Source organism: Oncorhynchus clarkii, chromosome 5 (genome assembly GCF_045791955.1).
Source record: "Oncorhynchus clarkii lewisi isolate Uvic-CL-2024 chromosome 5, UVic_Ocla_1.0, whole genome shotgun sequence".
Lineage (NCBI taxonomy): Eukaryota > Metazoa > Chordata > Actinopteri > Salmoniformes > Salmonidae > Oncorhynchus > Oncorhynchus clarkii.
The window spans coordinates 85,455,709-85,476,504 of NC_092151.1; the positions used below are offsets into that span (position 1 = coordinate 85,455,709).

At 43.4% G+C, this 20,796-nt stretch overlaps 1 protein-coding gene across 1 annotated transcript in view; it reads right to left on the reverse strand.

Annotated features, from left to right (window-relative positions):
- Positions 1-15,669, reverse strand: part of LOC139409489 (low-density lipoprotein receptor-related protein 8-like) — a 346,325-nt gene extending 330,656 nt beyond the window's left edge. The window contains exons 1-2 of the mRNA XM_071154703.1: positions 15,568-15,669; positions 14,486-14,611 (exon numbers count right to left, since the gene is read on the reverse strand). Coding sequence (XP_071010804.1) covers positions 14,486-14,611; positions 15,568-15,634 — 193 coding nt within the window. The 5' untranslated portion in view covers positions 15,635-15,669. The remainder of the gene's footprint in view (positions 1-14,485; positions 14,612-15,567) is intronic.
- Positions 15,670-20,796: the final 5,127 nt, after the last annotated feature.

The window sequence follows — 20,796 nt, forward strand, 5'->3', positions numbered from 1 at the left end:
AACAGTTTCCCATGTCTATCAAGAATGGTCCACCATACAAACGACATCTAGAAAACTTGACACGACAGTGGGAAGTCAACATGATGATCCAGCATCCCTGGGGAACACTTTGTAGTGTCCATGCACAGACAAATTGAGGCTGTTCTAATGGGAAAACAGGGTGCAACTCAATATTAGTTCCTCATGTTTTATACACTCCGTGTATATGTCTATTATAACAAGGAAAGAGCTTCTCAATTTACCTGCCTGGGTCTGAAGACTCCGCCTGCGCACTGAAGTGTGCTGCAATAGGTAGCGTCTGAGCTCTGATTGGATACATGGCGTAGAGGGACGTTTCATATTGAAATGCAGACCTAATTTCTGTGACGAACAGTGAGAGGTTGGCCAGCACTTGACAATCAAAAGGTAGACGCATTTCTAACAAACGGGGAAAGTAGATTGATCATGATGGTGCTACATTACTATTCCTCTTCAATGCCACTCCATTCAACCCATACATGCTCACTAGGCTTGGATGATATACCATTTATACTGGGGTATTCTGACAACACATACATGCTCACTAGGCTTGGATGATATACCATTTATACTGGGGTATTCTGACAACACATACATGCTCACTAGGCTTGGATGATATACCATTTATACTGGGGTATTCTGACAACACATACATGCTCACTAGGCTTGGATGATATACCATTTATACTGGGGTATTCTGACAACACATACATGCTCACTAGGCTTGGATGATATACCATTTATACTGGGGTATTCTGACAACACATACATGCTCACTAGGCTTGGATGATATACCATTTATACTGGGGTATTCTGACAACACATACATGCTCACTAGGCTTGGATGATATACCATTTATACTGGGGTATTCTGAAATACAGACGGTATGATTTTCAATACTGATAAAAAGTTGGGGGAACCTCCACCTCGCCGGGGCATGCTACGCCACTACTTATAACTATTGTGGCAGACAGCAGGGAGAGGTAAGGGGAGTGGTAATTGAGGGGAGATATCTGGCAGGCCGCTGGCTCCACCCAACTTAAGCCAGGGAGTACTTGGGGATAAAAGAGGAAGCAGCCTACAGAGTAGGAGAGAGCCAAGTACGTGATGAAGAGTGGAAGAAGAGAGAGCAATATATGTGAGATCACCCGTTGTTACCTGGACTGTCGGACTACCTCCCTTGTGTACGGGACTGGCTGAGGACCCGAGTGTGAGGATTACCCCTGGAAAACGGACCGGACAAAGAGACCGGCTTGTGGACTGTGAGGTGATGTGATGTGTGGTGAATTCCCCCTTCTTCCCCAGTGTACCAAAATCCCTAATAAACTCCCCATTTGCATTCTATTTTCTGGTGCCTGATTTGTTATTGAACTTGGTGACATGGAAACGCCACACCCTTCAGCCTGCTACACTATTTATAAGTTAAGTATAACTATAAGAAATCTAAGTTCAGGACTCCAGCTATGCATGTGGTTTGCTGACTTGCTAGCTAAGTTGTTAGATGTCAAGATCAATCTTCTTGGTTACAGCAGAGATCTTCAATCAAGATCCCTTTTGCCCAAATTGTTGTGTGTCAAAAAAATTGCGACCCTTGTGTGCACTTCTGGTAATACAGTATACCCTGGTAACACTTAGGAGCGACACACACAACTTTTGTCTTCTTCTAATAACACAAAATACATTTTAAGCATTCACCAAGCACTATCAAAACAAATAACAAATCAAAATCATGTTCTAGCACTGTCGTCGATTTACGCTCTTCCAGTTGGTGAGGTAGTCAAGGAGCACCTGCCCACGGCCCTCTAGGGATGAATATTTCCCAAAAATCTACCAAGTTTCAATACTGGGAATAATTCATATTTATCTCGAGAGTACTGGGAAATACCGGAAAAATCAGAAGTGTTTAAAACCATGATAGGGTCACTCAGGGTTCTCCCAAAATAAGATGGTCGCTGCGCCACATTGCCATCTTGGCTGCGCCACTATGTAAAGATATCACATCAAGTGAAACTGATATTTAGTAATGACAGAATAACTTTGAGTCAGGATTTTGGGTTTCAGTGGGATTGGGACTATAGAAAAATAGCCTAGGCTCTATATAAGGCTACGATGTGAGTCAATAGATAAATAATACAATTGACTTAGGCTACATTACTGCTAAATATTCCTGATCCGTGATAGCTATCACTTCCACTTGTCCAGCCAGAGATCAATGAACCAAATATACAGGCATTCATTGAAACAAAATCACATTGATTATCAGACAAGTCACAGCTTTTGATCAGGAGTAGGACACGAGTGAAGAGCGAAGTCCACTTGTATAACATGCTAGCAAAATGTTCTGATCAGCTTAATTGTTAACAAATATCCAAATGGATATTCAGTGAAAACATTGATTTGATTTATCTAGACAAGTCCCCCAAGTTCTTCTCAAAGCACCGCGAGGGCGCTGTCCCAATCAAAACGGTGCTGCAATTATAATCTAGATGACCACTTTCTGTAAAGCAACAATTTGATACAAGTCTTCAATTAAATTAACCTACTTTATTCCAATATTTTCATCATTCAGTTGATCATAACTACAGTGAGTTTTCCTCTCTCTCTGCTCTTTTTCTATGGCCCAATGGCGGTTTCTCTTCGCTGCTGCCAGCCTCCACCACGTTGTTCTCAACACCAGTTTAAATCACTGTAGCCTACTGTTTTCTAGAAATCAGTCTTTTTTCGGGCTCATTTCATTTCTGTTATGTCGGACCAGGCCTGGGCTCGTTCTTTAGCTCACCAGGTTTGTGTCGGACCGGGATGTAGAGTTCTCATCAGAACTAAAAATTAAACTGCAGTCCGGCCGTGTCAATTATGCGTGTGCTTTGAATTTATGGCGACTTTGTGTGAAGTAAATACACTATAGGTTAAAGGCTTCCACACAACAACCTGTTTGGATAATATGCAGAAAAATGTTTTGCCAATCTGCTTCTGCACATGTTGTGTATTTTGTGGAATTTCATTAGTGCAACATTGGGGGAAACCAGGGTGGGTCTGGTGGAGCCAGATTCACACTGGAATACTGTACCTGCTTGGGCGGGGAAAAGGTCATGGGTCACATAAATAAAAAGGAGGGAGAGAGTAGTGAAGAGGAAAACTAGGTATTGTTAGCTGACGTCAGTCAGATCACCATCATGTGGAACTGAAATGGTACCGTTTTCTTGTTTTCCTTGTTGGGGAAACCTGTGGTTGAGGAGGAAATAGAATGTTAAAGAGCAACTTCACCTAAAAAACAACTTCTCATTCAGAAAACAGCCTATGTGGCGTCAATATGAGTCAGAAACATGTATTTTACTGTCAAAACTGACTACAATGTGTAAATAGGATAATTCTGGTCATAAAGTCAGTCTCATCCAAAACAGAGTTTTTCACTTCAGTATGTCACAACGTAAATGAAGGTTGGATTAATTTCAATCCTGCCCACAGCTGACAGCACACAAGTAATCATCAGTTCAGAGTGCAGCTGCACGCCACCTGATCGTAGTTAGAAGACTCAAGAGGCAAAGCACAGGCACATTGGGAGTGGCTAACAAGCTGCTGCATGGTTAGAAAACCAGGCCTACATGGAATACAAAACAGCTGATAATGTTCCACGTTTTTACCTCCACACCAGTCAGGAAAGAGTGCTTTGTCCTGTAAACAAATGATATACTGAAAAATATGATATGCAACATTTCTCATTAGCTGGCTAGCCAGATCGCCAATTCAGGATTTTAAAACTGACCGGTTCTTCATAATTGACACATTACTGAATTAACTAGTTAATTTAACTTTGGTTGCTCGCCTAAACAGCTGACGAGATTGCTTGCTATCGGTAGTGTTCAACGTTTGCTAATTAGCTTGGCTAGTGGGCTGATGTCAAAAACACACGCTCAGCGTTACATGCCCCAATGATCAAATTTAACATTCATATGAAAGTAATTTGTTGAACATTTTAACATCATATGCATTACAAACTGTTTGGGGTTTTAGGCTGGGTTTCTGTACAAGCACTTTGTGCCATCTGCTGATGTAAAATGGGCTTTATAAATAAAGGTGATTGATTGATTGAATAAATAACCGTTATACTCATGTTATACTCATGTTATACTTATGTTATACTCAGCGTTATACTCATATCTCATGAAGTTGTTGTTTAGAAATATTCTAGCTAGTGTTCTCCCAAGAAATGGTAGAATGAGAGTGCCTTGATGTCATCACTCTGGGCATCATGTGACACAAAGTTTATCCTAATGAATGGAGATTCCCGTCTGAAGCCAAATTATTGTGGTTTGTAATACAATGACAGGCGGAACATTTGTCTAAAATACACACCCACAAGCACTTTTTGAATGGTCAAATGCACATTCCACAGTTGTAAATGTTAGGGATTTCTGAACATTTGCTCACAAATCATTCTACATTTGTTCAAATGGTAGTATTTGTGAGCTATGTTGAATAAATTTACAGTTCATGGATTTATGTGTGATTTATGGTGAATATTTGTGAAATATTTTGACATATTCACAGATTATGGTTTATTTGGGAAATATTTGTACATATTTACGGATTGTGGTTTTATTTACAAAATATTTGTATATATTCACAGATCACTAGTTTTATTTGCAAATCATGTTGAATAATCGCACAAATCATGTTGAATAATCGCACAGATCATGTTGAATAATCACACAGATCATGTTGAATAATCACACAGATCATGTTGAATAATCACACAGATCATGTTGAATATACGCACAGATCATGTTGAATAATCGCACAGATCATGTTGAATAATCGCACAGATCATGTTGAATAATCACACAGATCATGTTGAATAATCACACAGATCATGTTGAATAATCGCACAAATCATGTTGAATAATCGCACAGATCATGTTGAATAATCACACAGATCATGTTGAATAATCACACAGATCATGTTGAATATACGCACAGATCACGTTGAATAATCACACAGATCATGTTGAATATACGCACAGATCATGTTGAATAATCACACAGATCATGTTGAATATACGCACAGATCACGTTGAATAATCACACAAATCATGTTGAATAATCACACAGATCATGTTGAATATACGCACAGATCATGTTGAATAATCACACAGATCATGTTGAATAATCACACAGATCATGTTGAATAATCACACAGATCATGTTGAATAATCACACAAATCATGTTGAATATACGCACAGATCATGTTGAATATACGCACAGATCATGTTGAATATACGCACAGATCATGTTGAATATACGCACAGATCACGTTGAATATACGCACAGATCATGTTGAATATACGCACAGATCACGTTGAATATACGCACAGATCATGGTAGACACACACTGGTGTGAACGACGCTGGGGGGAGGAGACAGAGCCGCAGGGGAGGAGGGAGGAGAGGGAGGAGAGGGGGGAGGAGAAGACACAGAGCCGCAGGGGAGGAGGGAGGAGAGGGCGGAGGAGAGACACAGAGCGGCAGGGGAGGAGGGAGGAGAGGGGGGAGGAGAGACAGAGCCACAGGGGAGGAGGGAGGAGAGGGAGGAGAAGAGACACAGAGCCGCAGGTGAGGAGGGAGGAGAAGGAGGAGAGGGGGGAGGAGAGACAGAGCCGCAGGGGAGGAGGGAGGAGGTGAGACACAGAGCCACAGGAGAGGAGGGAGGAGAGGGAGGAGAGGGAGGAGGAGAGACACAGAGCCACAGGGGAGGAGGGAGGAGAGGGAGGAGGAGAGACAGAGCCGCAGGGGAGGAGGGAGGAGAGGGAGGAGGAGAGACAGAGCCGCAGGGGAGGAGGGAGGAGAGGGAGGAGGAGACACAGAGCCGCAGGGGAGGAGGGAGGAGAGGGAGGAGGAGAGACACAGAGCCGCAGGGGAGGAGGGAGGAGAGAGAGGAGAGACAGAGCCGCAGGGGAGGAGGGAGGAGAGGGAGGAGGAGAGACAGAGCCGCAGGGAAGGAGGGAGGAGAGGGAGGAGGAGAGACAGAGCCGCAGGGGAGGAGGGAGGAGAGGGAGGAGGAGAGACAAAGCCGCAGGGGAGGAGGGAGGAGAGGGAGGAGGAGAGACACAGAGCCACAGGGAAGGAGGGAGGAGAGGGAGGAGGAGAGACATAAAATACACGCAATCTAGTAGGATTTATTCTAATGCAGACGGCTGGAGGACGCTTGTGTGTAATCCCTGTGGAGAGGGAAAGGGGCCCGGCACTGATACAGAGAGAGAGAGAGAGACAGACACGGGTCATATTGGAAGTGACACAGGAGAGAGGGAGACTGGGGTGCTGCCTGAGAAAGGGCTGCCGGGCCAGTTTACTGGGCTAAATGAGCTTCTTGGCAGTGTTGTGACCAGGCTAGAGGTGTGAGAGGAGATGGGGTCGGCAAGGCAGGGAGCCTAGAGGTGGTGTGCTGATTGTAGAGCACACTTTGTTATGGGGGGAGACAAAATGTCAGGGGCCACTGCTCTTCTGGAAAATCTTGGTTTGTTTACTAATATGACTTATATGACTCTTCTCTTCCCTCTCTTCTACCCTCACCTCTCCTCCACTCTTCACTTGCCCTTATTTTTTCTTTGATTTCCTCTCTGCTAGTCTGTTCTTCTCCCATCTCCTCTCCTCTGTTCTGTTGTCCTCTCCTTCATTCTCCCATCTCATCCTCTCTCCCCTGTCCCCCTCTCCTTCATTCTCCCATCTCCTCCTCTCTCCCCTGTCCCCCTCTCCTTTGTTGTGGTTTTAGCTGGCGATGTGGGGCTTGGGGAGCCACTGGAAGCAGTACTGGCATCTGCTGGAGAGCTTGGTGAGCCGCCAGTGGTAATCCCTTTGGCAACCAGTCGTGCCGTTGGATTTATCTCCAACCGGTCAGCTGATGCCCTCTCTGGGGGTTAAACAAGTGGGCACAGCCTCCTTGGCCTGCTCCTATGGCGCTCTCCTTTCCTCTCTTCCAGGTTGACTACCATGCATTCCTTCTAAGATCCTGGCATTTTAAAGCACCAGGCATGGCACAGGAGACCTGTGAGCCAGCACCATGAAATGCCACCCAGCTCTCATTGGCTAGGGGAAACATGCCTCCAAGGAGTGGAGAAGAAGGGACGGGAGAGATGGAGAGAGATGAGTGCAATGGAAGAGACTTGAGTCAGAGAAACTTTCTCTGACTTGAGACAGAGAAAAAGTCTCATCCCAGTCTGGCTGGTGGGTTGACACTTGGACAAGGAGATAATGTTTGATATTGTCTAAGCTTTCTGGGGACCAGCATCCCTGTCATTGACCTGTGTGTGGTTAAAGCAATAACTGTACATATGAATGGACAAAGCCATCAATCACATGACACCATTTATTCCTAAGTGAACACTAAATAGCGCATTGAAGCCAAATGTAGTGGGTTAAGATGGCGTCTCATGGAGAAAGAAGATGCGCAGTTTGAGCTACTCCAGGAAATTACTTTGCAGGCTAGCAATAACAGGGATGCTGGATTACACGCTTCAAGATTGCTTCGATCACGTGGACTGGGATATGTTCCGGATAGTATCGGACAACAACATTGATGTATACACTGATTCGGTGAGCGAGGTTACTAGCAAGTGTATCAGTGCTGTTGTACCCACTGTGACTATTAAAACCTTCCCCAACCAGAAACCGTGGATTGATGGCAGCATTCTGCGCAAAACTGAAAGCGTGAACCACTGCTTTTAATCAGGGCAAGGCGACCGGAAACATGACCAAATACAAACAGTGTAGCTATTCCCTTCGCAAGGCAATCAAACAAGCTAAGCGTCAGTATAGAGACAAAGTAGAGTCGCAATTCAATGGCTCAGACATGAGACGTATGTGGCAGGGTCTACAGTCAATCACGGATTACAAAAAGAAAACCAGCCCCGTCGCGGACCAGGATGTCTTGCTCCCAGACAAATTTATCAACTTCTTTGCTTTCTTTGAGGACAATACAGTGCCACCGACACGGCCCGCTACCAACACCTGTGGGCTCTCCTTGACTGCGGCCAATGTGAGTAAAACATTTAAACATGTTAACCCTCGCATGGCTGCCGGCCCAGATGGCATCCCTAGCCGGGTCCTCAGAGCATGCGCAGACCAGCTGGCTGGTCAATCCCTATCCCAGTCTGCTGTTCCCACATGCTTCAAGAGGGCCACCATTAGTCATGTTCCCAAGAAAGCTAAGATAACTGACTATCGCCCCGTAGCACTCACTTCCGTCATCATGAAGTGCTTTGAGAGACTAGTCAAGGATCATATCACCCCCACCCTACCTGACACCCTAGACCCACTCCAATTTGCTTACTGCCCCAATAGGTCCACAGACGACGCAATCGCAATCACACTGCACACTGCCCTAACCCATCTGGACAAGAGAAACCTACGTAAGAATGCTGTTCATCGATTACAGCTCAGCATGTAACACCATAGTGGCCTCCAAACTCGTCATTAAGCTCGAGACCCTGGGTCTCGACCCCGCACTGTCCAACTGGATCCTGGGCTTTCTGACGGGTCGCCCCCAGGTGATGAGGGTAGGAAACAACATCTCCACCCCACTGATCCTCAACACTGGGGCCCTACAAGGGTGCGTTCTCAGCCCTCTCCTGTACTCCCTGTTCCCCCATGACTGCGTGGCCATGCACGCCTCCAACTCAATCATCAAGTTTGCAGACGACACTACAGTGGTAGGCTTGATTACCAACAACAACGAGACGGCCTACAGGGAAGAGGTGAGGGCCCTCGGAGTGTGGTGTCAGGAAAATAACATCACACTCAACGTCAACAAAACAAAGGAGACGATCGTGGACTTCAGGAAACAGCAGCGGGAGCACCCCCCCTATCCACATCGACGGGACAGTAGTGGAGAAGGTGGAAAGTTTTAAGTTCCTCAGCGTGGTGAAGAAGGTGCAGCAGCACCTCAGGAAGCTGAAGAAATTTGGCTTGTCACCAAAAACACTCACAAACTTTTACAGATGCACAATCGAGAGCATCCTGTCGGGCTGTATCACCGTCTGGTATGGCAGCTGCTCCGCCCATAACCATAAGGCTCACCAGAGGGTAGTGAGGTCTGCACAACGCATCACCGGGTGCAAACTACCTGCCCTCCAGGACACCTACACCACCCGATGTCACAGGAAGGCCATAAAGATCATCAAGGACAACAACCACCCGAGCCACTGCCTGTTCACCCCACTAGAAGGCAAAGTCAGTACAAGTGCATCAAAGCTGGGACCCGGAAGACTGAAAAACAGCTTCTATCTCAAGGCCATCAGACTGTTAAATAGCCATCACTAACATTGAGTGGCTGCTGCCAACATACTGACTCAAATCTCTAGCCACTTTAATAATTAAAAATTGGATGTAACAAACGTATTACTAGTCACTTATAAACAATGCCACTTTATATAATGTTTACATACCCTACATTACTCATCTCATATGTATATACTGTACTATATACCATCTAATGCATCTTACCTATGTTGCTATGTCGGCCATCGCTCATCCATATATTTATATGTACATATTCTTATTCACTCCTTTACACTTGTGTGTATAAGGTAGTTGTTGTGAAATTGTTAGATTACTTGTTAGGTATTACTGCACGCTCAGAACTAGAAGCACAAGCATTTCACTACACTCGCATTAACATCTGCTAACCATGTGTATGTGACCAATTAAATGTGATTTGATTTGATTTAGCTCAGTGCTGGCCCCTCTTATTGAGTCACTCAAATTGAAGGCCGGCCCCGGGTACTGCAGGCTGCCATTAGCAACTAAATTATCCTTAGAACTTCTTCTATGTGTGATTTTTAAATAATCGGTTCAAGAACATACATCTGGTGTATTAGAAGCACTTATTGGTACCATGATTGTCTTCTAAACGTTTTATTTATTTACACAAAGATTGCCATCTTTCTATTCACTATAATGAGGGAACCTGTTTTCTGCTAACAATGCCTGCAGTACCCCGGTCGGCCTTCAACTTCCGTGCTTCAAATCAAATAAAATCACATTTTATTTGTCACATGTGCCAAATACAACAGGTACTGTGAAATGCCTACTTACAAGACCAACAATGCAGTTAAGAAAAATAAGAGTTAAGAAAATATTTACCAAAATAAAACAATAAATGAGCAACAAAAAAATAGCAAAAACAAGGTCATATAAAGGGGGTACCGGTGCCGAGTCAATGTGCGGGGGTACAGGTTAGTCAAGGTAATTGAGGTAATATGTACAGTACCAGTCAAAAGTTTGGACACACCTACTAATTCAAGGGTTTTTCTTTATTTTTTACTATTTTCTACATTGTAGAATAATAGTGAAGACATCAAAACTATGAAGTAACACATGTGGAATCATGTAGTAACCAAAAAAAAGTGTTAAACAAATATAAATAGATTTTTGATTTTAGATTCTTCAAAGTAGCCACCCTTTGCCTTGATGACAGCTTTGCACACTCTTGGCATTCTTGACACCACACTGCCAATTCTTTGACCACCTCCCTATAAGCTGTCTCATCATTGTCAGTGATCGACAAACTTAATGATGGTGTTGGAGTCGTGCTTGGCCACGCAGTCATGGATGAACAGAGAATACAGGAGGGGACTAAGCTCGCACCCCTGAGGGGCCCCCGTGTTGAGGATCAGCATGGCAGATGTGTTGTTGCTTACCCTTAACACCTGGGGGCGGCCCGTTAGGAAGTCCAGGATCCAGTTGCAGAGGGAGGTGTTAAGTCCCAAGGTCATTAGCTTAGTGATGAGCTTTGAGGGCACTATGGTGTTGAACGCTGAGATGTAGTCAATGAACAGCATTCTCGGGGGTGGCGCAGTGGTTAAGGGCTCTGTACTGCAGCGCCAGCTGTGCCATCAGAGTCCCTGGGTTTGCGCCCAGGCTCTGTCGTAACCGGCCGCGACCGGGAGGTCCGTGGGGCGACGCACAATTGGCCTAGCGTCGTCCGGGTTAGGGAGGGATTGGTCGGTAGGGATCTCCTTGTCTCATCGCGCACCAGCGACTCCTGTGGCGGGCCGGGCGCAGTGTGCGCTAGCCAAGGTTGCCAGGTGCACGGTGTAGCCTCTGACACATTGGTGCGGCTGGCTTCCGGGTTGGATGTGCGCTGTGTTAAGAAGCAGTACGGCTGGTTGGGTTGTGTATCGGAGGACGCATGACATTCAGCCTTCGTCTCTCCCGAGCCCGTACGGGAGTTGTAGCAATGAGACAAGATAGTAGCTACTACAACAATTGGATACCACAAAAATTGGGGAAAGGGGTAAAATTAAAAAAAAAAAAAATGAACAGCATTCTCACGTAGGTGATCATTTTGTCCAGGTGGGAAAGGGCAGTGTGGAGTGCAATTGAGATAGAGTCATCTGTGGATCTGTTGGGGCGGTATGCAAATTGGAGTTCTTGGACACAGGGACAATGGTGGTCTGCTTAAAACATGTAGGTATTACAGACTCTGTCAGGAACAGGTTGAAAATGTCAGTGACGACACTTGCCAGTTGGTCAGCGCATGCTCGGAGTATACGTCCTGGTAATCCATCTGGCCCAAGGCCTTGTGAATGTTGCCCTGTTTAAAGATCTTACTCACATCGGCTACGGCGAGCGTGATCACACAGTCATCTTGAACAGTAGGTAGTCTCATGCATGCTTCAGTGTTGTTTGCCTCGAAGCATGCATACAGAGGGGGCAGTCATTCTCCCCTGGGCTAGAGGGAACATGTCCAACACAGTATTTGCAATCGAGGGCACTGCTTTCATCTTTTAATATATATTTTTTATTTAAGAAACAAATAAATAAAAATGTAGCTTACAGCACCTGGTATTCCCAGGTGGGACCCTGCATAACTACTGAGATCAGATGAGATCAGGCATGTTCAGGGTGGTATGACCACAAGCTTATTTTTTACCCCATTTTATCCCCGAATTACGACATTGGCTCATCGCTGCAACTCCCCAATGGGCTCAGAAAAGGTGAAGGTTGAGTAATGCGTCCTCCAAATCATGACCCGCCTGGCCGCGCTACTTCTTATCACACTGCTCACTTAACCTGGAAGTCAGCCACACCAATGTGTCGGAGGAAACACTGTTCGAATGACCACCAAAGTCAGCTTGCAGGCACCCAGCCCTGCCACAAGGAGTCGTTAGAGCGTGATGAGCCAATGAAAGCTCACCTGTCCAAATCCTCCCCTACCACGGACGGCACTGGGCCAATTGTGCGCCGTCTTATATGGCTCCCAGTCACGGTTGGCTGTGACACAGCCTAGGATCGAACCCCAGGCTGCTGCGCCACTCAGGATCTTGTTTTCTGCTAGCAATGCCTGCAGTAACCCAGTCTGCCTTTAACTTCCGTGCATCAATGAGAGGGGGCAGTCATTCTCCCCTGGGCTAGAGGGAACAACCCTGTATTTGTAATTGAGGGCACTGCCCTTCAAATAACAAGATCAACCCACTTCAGGACAAAAGCTATGTTTATAGATCTGTTGCAGTATTGTGACACGAGAACAGCTCATTAAAAACAAATCTCTTTTCCATCGAGTATCTCCACTAAATAGCCAATAATCCTCATATGTAGCCAAACAATGTTAGACAAGCTTGTAAATGTCACACTGTGCAGTGTTTATAGATATGTTGCAGTATTGTGACACAAGAACAGCTCATTAAAAACAAATCTCTTTTCCATCGAGTATCTCCACTAAATAGCCAATAATCCTCATCTGTAGCCAATCAACGTTAGACACGCTTGTAAATGTCACGCTGTGCAGAGGACCACAAATATTAAGAGTACGCATTGCAGCGCTGCTACTGGCTATGACACGGGGAGACGTTAATCAATTGACCACTATAATATAACCATTCAACCAATTAGCTGCATGACAAATGTTTAATGCAGGGGTGTCAAACACAGGGGTGTTCAAGCCTGGCCGCGGGTGGTTTAAGTTAAACAATAGAATGAACATAGAAATGGGAGTTATATATCTGTCATTCTCATTGAAAGCAAGACGCCGTAGACCTGTTGTTCTATTTCTATGTTTACGTTTTTGTATCTTTAACTTTCAGTTTTGTACACCATCTTTAAAACAGATGAAAATACAATATTTTTGGTTGTGGAAAATATATTTCATAGCGGTTTAGATGGTACAATGATTCTCTACACAATGACTGCTTGTTTTGACACATAAACTGAAATTAGACAAACTATTTAGCAACCAGGAAATGGCGGAGCGATTTCTGCATATTGCACCTTTAACCCATGAGGGGTGAACAAACTCAATATACTTTAAATTACAAAAACCAAATCGAAACTGTGTAGAAATGATAATAGGACTACATGCAAACAGTTTCTTGACTGTGTCCAGCTCCCTAATAATGACCTAAATGAAAGCTAGACAGTCAGGGAGCATCGAAAATTCCAAAAACAATGGGAAAGGGAGATACCTAGTCAGCTATACAACTGAATGCCTTCAACTGAAATGTGTCTTCTGCATCAGAGGTGTGGGGGGCTGCCTTAATCAACATCCACATCTTCAGTGCCCAGGGAACAGTGGGTTAACTGCCTTGGTCGGGGGCAGAAGGACAGATTTTTACCTTTTCAACTAAGGGACTCAATCCAGCAACCTTTCAGTTACTGGCCCAACACTCGAACCACTAGGCTACCTGGATAGCTTTAGCTAATTTTGATGGCGAAGAAATATAAACATTTTCAGTGTGTCCCTTCAAACTTCGATGAAGACCGAATGCGGCTCTCTACAAATTTAGCTTATTTGCTAATCTGACTGATTATAAAATGACAAGATCAATTGAAGTACCAATTAAGTTAACTTTCCAGGTATCAATAATTATTTCAGACCATTATTTTTCAATAGATGGGTTAATGGTGCAATATGCAGAAAATGCTCCACCATTTCCTGGTTGATAAAATAAAGAAAAGTTTGCCTAATTTCAGTTTATGTGACAGAACAAGCAGTCATTGTGTAGAGAATCATCCAAACCACTGTGAAAAAAATCCATAACCAAAAATATTGTATTTTCAGCTGTTTGAAACTGGTGTACAAGATCGAAAGTAAAAGATGCAAAAACGAAACTGAAGAACAGGAAGCATAGAAATAGCACACATAGAAGCACAGATCTACAGCTTCTTAGACTTCCTTTCGATGAGAGTGACAGATCTATAACTCATATTTCTATGTACATTTGGTCAGGTCCCCAAAAAGTTACATATTGCAGCTTAAATACAATGTGTCTAAGAAAACAGCCACATTCACATGCACTCAGCAGTGGCAATGTGAACTCCATATCCACATTATCCACATTACATATCCACATAAAAACTCCCAACACCTGCTCTGGTGACCGTATTTACAATGCTTATTGAAGCCCTGTGGCGCCTCTGCAATGGGGATCATATGTACAGCGCAGCAGTATTAGTTGGACAGGTGGTGTTACTTACGACAGTTTTCTTCATCGCTGTTATCAGAGCAGTCGTCGTCATCGTCACATCTCCAGAGAGTAGGTACACACCTTCCGTTCTTGCATTGAAACTGACCCGTTTCACAATCCGTATCCGTATGAGTCCCTGTAGACCGAAGAAGATAAAGACGTAAAGATAAAGACGTATATAAAACATTAAATCGTGTTCAATCTTTGATATTAATGTTGCATCGATCTACAATAAAGGTTTAGAGAGTTCTGTTGATACAACGTTGAAACATGGGTTAAATGTTGGATACGAAGTGATGGTTAATTGACCCTGATACAGTACATTGTTATTAGGCTACAACACTGTATGGGGGAAAAAGAGTACCCTCTACGATGAGCAAAACATAAATTGAGAACAGAAAGGGAAAGCAAGTTGAATTAAATTGGCACTTAAAGCCTATATGGGAATTATTTAAATCTCATCGTTTCAAATTGGAATGCAAAACTACAACTGTTAGACTAACAGCCATAATTCGTTTCTTTATTTTATTGTAGCCTAACTTAAGAATGTTTTTTTGTTGTTAATGTTGACAGCTGCCGTTCAACATAATGTAACGTAGGCTACAACAGCCTTATAAAGCAACTCAAATTATAATGCTGACTGAATAAAAAAATGTACAGTGAGCACCAGTGTATTGAATCAATTAGGAAATGATGGAACAACACTGCAACCCCTTCCATTCCACGTATCCCTAGGTTTTGTGAGTATGTGTATTGTGTCCCAAAGCTAGGTTACCTTCTCTTCCGTATGTCATTCAAGCACATGTTGGCTACCTCCCGCCTATTGTAATTTACCAGGCTCTCACGTCACCATAGACTGGTTTCATGTTGTGGAATAGGTAACCAACAGCAGAGCATAGGATGTGCTATAAAATAGTATTTAGTGCAGGTAAACTTATATCCACCTTCGTGATGACTATTGGTAATAGGAAGCGCATCTAGCCTATTCTACACTGGCTTCTTCAGTTCTGTCTGTAACGTCGCTTCCCCATTCGAAATGAAAAATATATCCCTCACCCATAATCAATGAGATTGAGAAAAATGCATTCTTACCTCGGGTGGAGTGGAGCTCCAATAGTAACACATGTAGGAGCATTAGCTTCCCGACTTCTGTCCACATCTTTAAAAGAAGAGGTGATTCGTAGTTTTGTTCATTAAAAAAATACTGAACGAAGCAAACCACCTCTTCCCCTCGCTATGCAACGCTCACCCGCTCTGCCTTGGCTTGGCTGATCGGCTCGAGACTCCCCGCCTCAGTAGCAATTTCAATCAATGACGTTTATGGGAGGGATTGAGCCTGCAGTAATGTAGTGAAACTGAGCACATGGAAACCATATCAGTCGATACAGCTGGCGAACTGACCTAGCATCTTCAAAGTACAGTAATTAGGGTAGAAATAATTTCACTGAATATGTTCTCGATCTGTGTGTTTCCTGGAGATTATGTAGTCTTTTCCTATCCATCTATACTATTTGAGTAATAACCAGAATATTAGTTTTATTGAGCTGTGTGTGGCACTAGCCTACATTGATTATCTATCAGACAACTTGTGATCAATTCATATCAAACATATCTCAAATATGACAATATATATACCGTTTTTGTTTAGATTTTTAGAATCAAGATAAATCTTCCAACACTTCAATTGTGCAGATTGTATAATTTCTCTAAATCTCAATTTCTATCAAAACGTGGGTTGATGTTTCCCTAGACACTGATGTACAGTAGGGATCCGCTTGGGGCTTGACGTGACATGAATTGGAGCAGAAGGGCAAACCAAGAAGTTACCCACAATCTCTATGGGGAGTCAGTCAGTGGCAAATCAACTGGAAGAAACACAGTTTATTGAGCAATTGTGGACTGACACATTTACAGTAAAACAGTCATGAATACGTGACTCACAACAAGGGGACTGCAGCCCAACATTGTCAACAACCAGACACGGTCTTGTTTGCACATTTTGACAGTCTATACCTGATGAGAATCGCCCTACAATATATGCATATTGGTTTATAATGTGTGATCAGCTAGGTTTCCATCCAATTAGCGCCAGATTTGAATGGGAATACTCTAAAATCAGCATGAAGAAAACATGTTCATTTTTCCACCAGTGGTGTGTTTCTACCAAATGGACGTGTTGCTGATACTGAATCAGTGCATGATAACATAGTGCACACAACATGTACTCAGACCAGTGGCGACACGTCATTCAGGGCAGGTGGGGCAACAACTAAAAATCTGTTGTTGTTGCCTGTTTTGCAAGTTATTTGGCATTAATATGTGTCACATATCAGTTAAATAACAAAGAGAGTTGGACAGTCTATGTATAAACACCCAGTAATTTATTGGGTAAATCACCAACGTTTCGGCATCACTGTGCCTTCTTCAGGGTAATGTCATGAATGCTTCAACCAGGTTATGTAGACAAACCACTGACAATAGTGAGGGGTGTGTCATAATTTAATTAGAATGAATTAAGTGAAACTGTTAAGAAAACAATAGTTTATACCATATTTACTATATAAGGCTATTGTTATCATATGGAAACATAATTAAATAGTGTCCATAACATTAGCATCAACATGCATTATTGTTTGAATCAATATCACATACATATTCAATTGTTTCCTATTTCATAAACAAAATGTATTACATGTAATCTGTTGGTTCAACCATAATGCATAATACGCATCATCAACAGGGGAAACATATTGGGTGTAAGATGATAAGCTGTAGAAAGAATAGATCCATTTATAAGACTCGTTTATAAACGAGAGAATTGTTCATAAGAAGGGCCTGAGATCAAAGTCAATATTCAGACCACTAGGGGTCCATGTTTTTAGACAGGATACCCAGTAAGCCTCCCTTTGTAGTAGTAGGATCTCCATGTTACCTCCTCTCCTTGGTAGAGCAACATGCTCAATGCCTGTGTATTTGTAGGGAGGAGATTGGATGGTTAGCTTCAACAAAGTGAGCTGCTACTGGATAGTCAATGTTCTTACACCTGATTGATCTGTGGTGTTCAAATTCAGTAAGTTGTAAGATGGGATCATTGGATGGACAAGTCTCTCTGCTGTAGGAAGTGTTGCAGCGCCTGCAAGCCTCCAGTGTGTGGGATGGTAGTGAACAAGCTCTCCACATCAAAAGTGGCCAGCAGGGTGCCCTCTGGTATCCTTCCTAAGCCCTCTATCAATGAAATCATGTGACTAGTGTCTTTGACATAAGACGGGAGATTCTCAACCATAGGTTTAATGTATTTTTAATTTTTAATTGAACCTTTATGTAGTGGATGTCGTCTGGAGATAGAGAGGAGGACCAAGGTGCAGAGTGGTAAGTGTTCATGTCTTTTTTAATAAACAAACTGAACACTGGAACAAAACAATAAACGATGTGAACAAAACGAAACAGTACCGTGTGGCCCAAACACTCACATGGAAACAAACACCCACAAACCAAGAGTGAAACCCAGGCTACCTAAGTATGATTCTTAATCAGGGACAACAATTGCCTCTGATTGAGAACCATACTAGGCCGAACTCAAAAACAAACATAGACTGCCCACCCCAACTCACGCCCTGACCATACTAAAACAAAGACAACAACAAAGGAACTAAGGTCAGAACGTGACACCTAATTTAACTATGCTGATCCACAAACAAAGAAATGTTGGGGATGTAACAGTCATTTGCTGCTACAATGGGTCTACCTGTGGGAGGAGACACTTGTTTGTGTAATTTAGCGACTGTATAAAAAGTTGGTATCTTAGGAAATTTCACACAAAGAAATTCACATAATTTTTGGGTGATTTGTCCTGATTCCAAACAGCTTTCCACTGTAGATGGGATATTATGCTGGAATTCTAGGGTAGGGTCATAATTCAGTTTGCGATAGCCGTTAGATAGTTGTAGGCAACATTCATTCTCATAGTCACATTTGTTTTGTATACAAATTCCTCCTCCTTTGTCACATGTTTTTATGATAATATAAGGATCTGACTGTAAGTCCTTAAGAGCCATTCTATCATCTCTACTCAGGTTATCATAGGATTTGTGTTTCTGTTTGTCTTTCAATTTGTGTCACCTACATAATTTTCAACAATCCAGTTTCTATGTCTGCATTGCATTTCGGAGGTGTTACGAATAACCTCTTGCTCTAAATGTGGTTCTCTCAGAGTTCTCAGGTACCTCAGCTGGGTTGATGGCACCTCAGCTGGGTTGATGGCACCTCAGCTGGGTTGATGGCACCTCAGCTGGGTTGATGGCACCTCAGCTGGGTTCTCCTCCTTGACTCACGGTAGGACCTATGTATACATGTCACTGAGGATGACATTTCAAGGGGAGTCTTAACTTAATAATTATGACACACCCCTCACTATTGTCAGTGGTTTGTCTACATAACCTGGTTGAAGCATTCATGACATTACCATGAAGAAGGCACAGTGATGCCGAAACGTTGGTGATTTACCCAATAAATTACTGGGTGTTTATACATAGACTGTCCAACTCTCTTTGTTATTTAACTGATATGTGACACATATTAATGCCAAATAACATGCAAAACAGGCAACAACAACAGATTTTTAGTTGTTGCCCCACCTGCCCTGAATGACGTGTCGCCACTGGTCTGAGTACATGTTGTGTGCACTATGTTATCATGCACTGATTCAGTATCAGCAACACGTCCATTTGGTAGAAACACACCACTGGTGGAAAAATGAACATGTTTTCTTCCTGCTGATTTTAGAGTATTCCCATTCAAATCTGGCGCTAATTGGATGGAAACCTAGCTGATCTGTTTCACCTGTCCTTGTGCTTGTCTCCACCCCCCTCCAAGTGTCGCTCATCTTCCCCATTATCCCCTGTGTATTTATACCTGTGTTCTCTGTTTGTCTGTTGCCAGTTCGTCTTATTTGTCAAGTCAACCGGCATTTTGTCTCAGCTCCTTCTTTTCTCCAGTCGCTCTTTTTCTCGCCCTCCTGGTTTTGACCTCTGCCTGTCCTGACTCTGAGCCCGCCTGCCTGACCACTCTGCCTGCCCCTGACCCTGAGCCTGCCTGCCGTCCTGTACCTTCGCCCCTACTTTGGATTACCGGCCTCTGCCTGACCTGACCCTGAGCCTGACTGCCGTCCTGTACTCTGGATTATCGACCCCTGCCTGCCTTGACCTGTCGTTTGCCTGCCCCTGTTGCTGTAATAAACATGGTTACTTCTGCATTTGGGTCTTACCTGAAACGTGATAATGACGGGTTTATACATAGAGTGTGCAACTCTATTATTTTGTATAGTTTATTTGCAGTTAGTCAGCACCTCTACATAAGATCATTTTCTCTGGGTGTGCGCTAGCTCATGTTTTTTTATTAGACAGTTTGCAAACAATGTCACTCATGGGGACACTACGTCACCGCAAAATCTACGGGTAGAGCTCGAAAATTCTAGCCCCTTGGGTGCTGCCATAGAGTTACATTAGAAGTGCCCATCCAAGAAGGCTCAAGGTCATTGGCCATAGACAAAATTACATTAAATCACGTTATCACGTCTGTCACTCATGGGGACACTACATCACCACAAAATCTACAGGTAGAGCTAAAAAAATATTTTTTTGCATTCTTCATCAAACCATTTGTCATTGTTGTTCATTTTCTTAGGTTTTCTGTTTGACATGTTTTAGATTTGATAGGGAAGCTGAGAGGTCAAATATACGTTTTAGGTTTTCTGCTGCTGTTTACATCTTCACTATTACAGTTAAACGTTTTGTCCCTGAAGTTGTCTAAAAGGTATTGAATTTGTTGTTGCCTAATTGTTTTTTGGTAGGTTTCCACACTACTTTACTTCCATCTATAGCATTTGTTAATATTACTCAGTTCCTTTGGCTTTGATGCCTCATGATTTAGTATTGGTCTGTACAAGTAGACTGTGATTTTGCTGTGATCGGATAGGGGTCTCAGTGAAATGACTGTGAACGCTCTGAGAAACTCTGGGTTGAGGTCAGTGATAAAGTAGTCTACAGTACTACTGCCAAGAGATGAGCTATAGATGTACCTGTACCTACCGTAGGAGTCCCCTCAAAGCCTACCATTGACTCTGTACATACCCAGCGTGCGACAGAGCTGCAAGAGTTGTGACCCGTTTTTGTTGGTTATGTTGTCGTAGATGTGCCTAGGGGGGCATATGGGGGAGGGAATGCTGTCACCTCCAGGTAGGTGTTTGACCCGGTGTGCTGAGGGTGTCAGGTTCTTGTCCAGCTCTGGCATTTAGGTCGCCACAGACTAGTACATGTCCCTGGG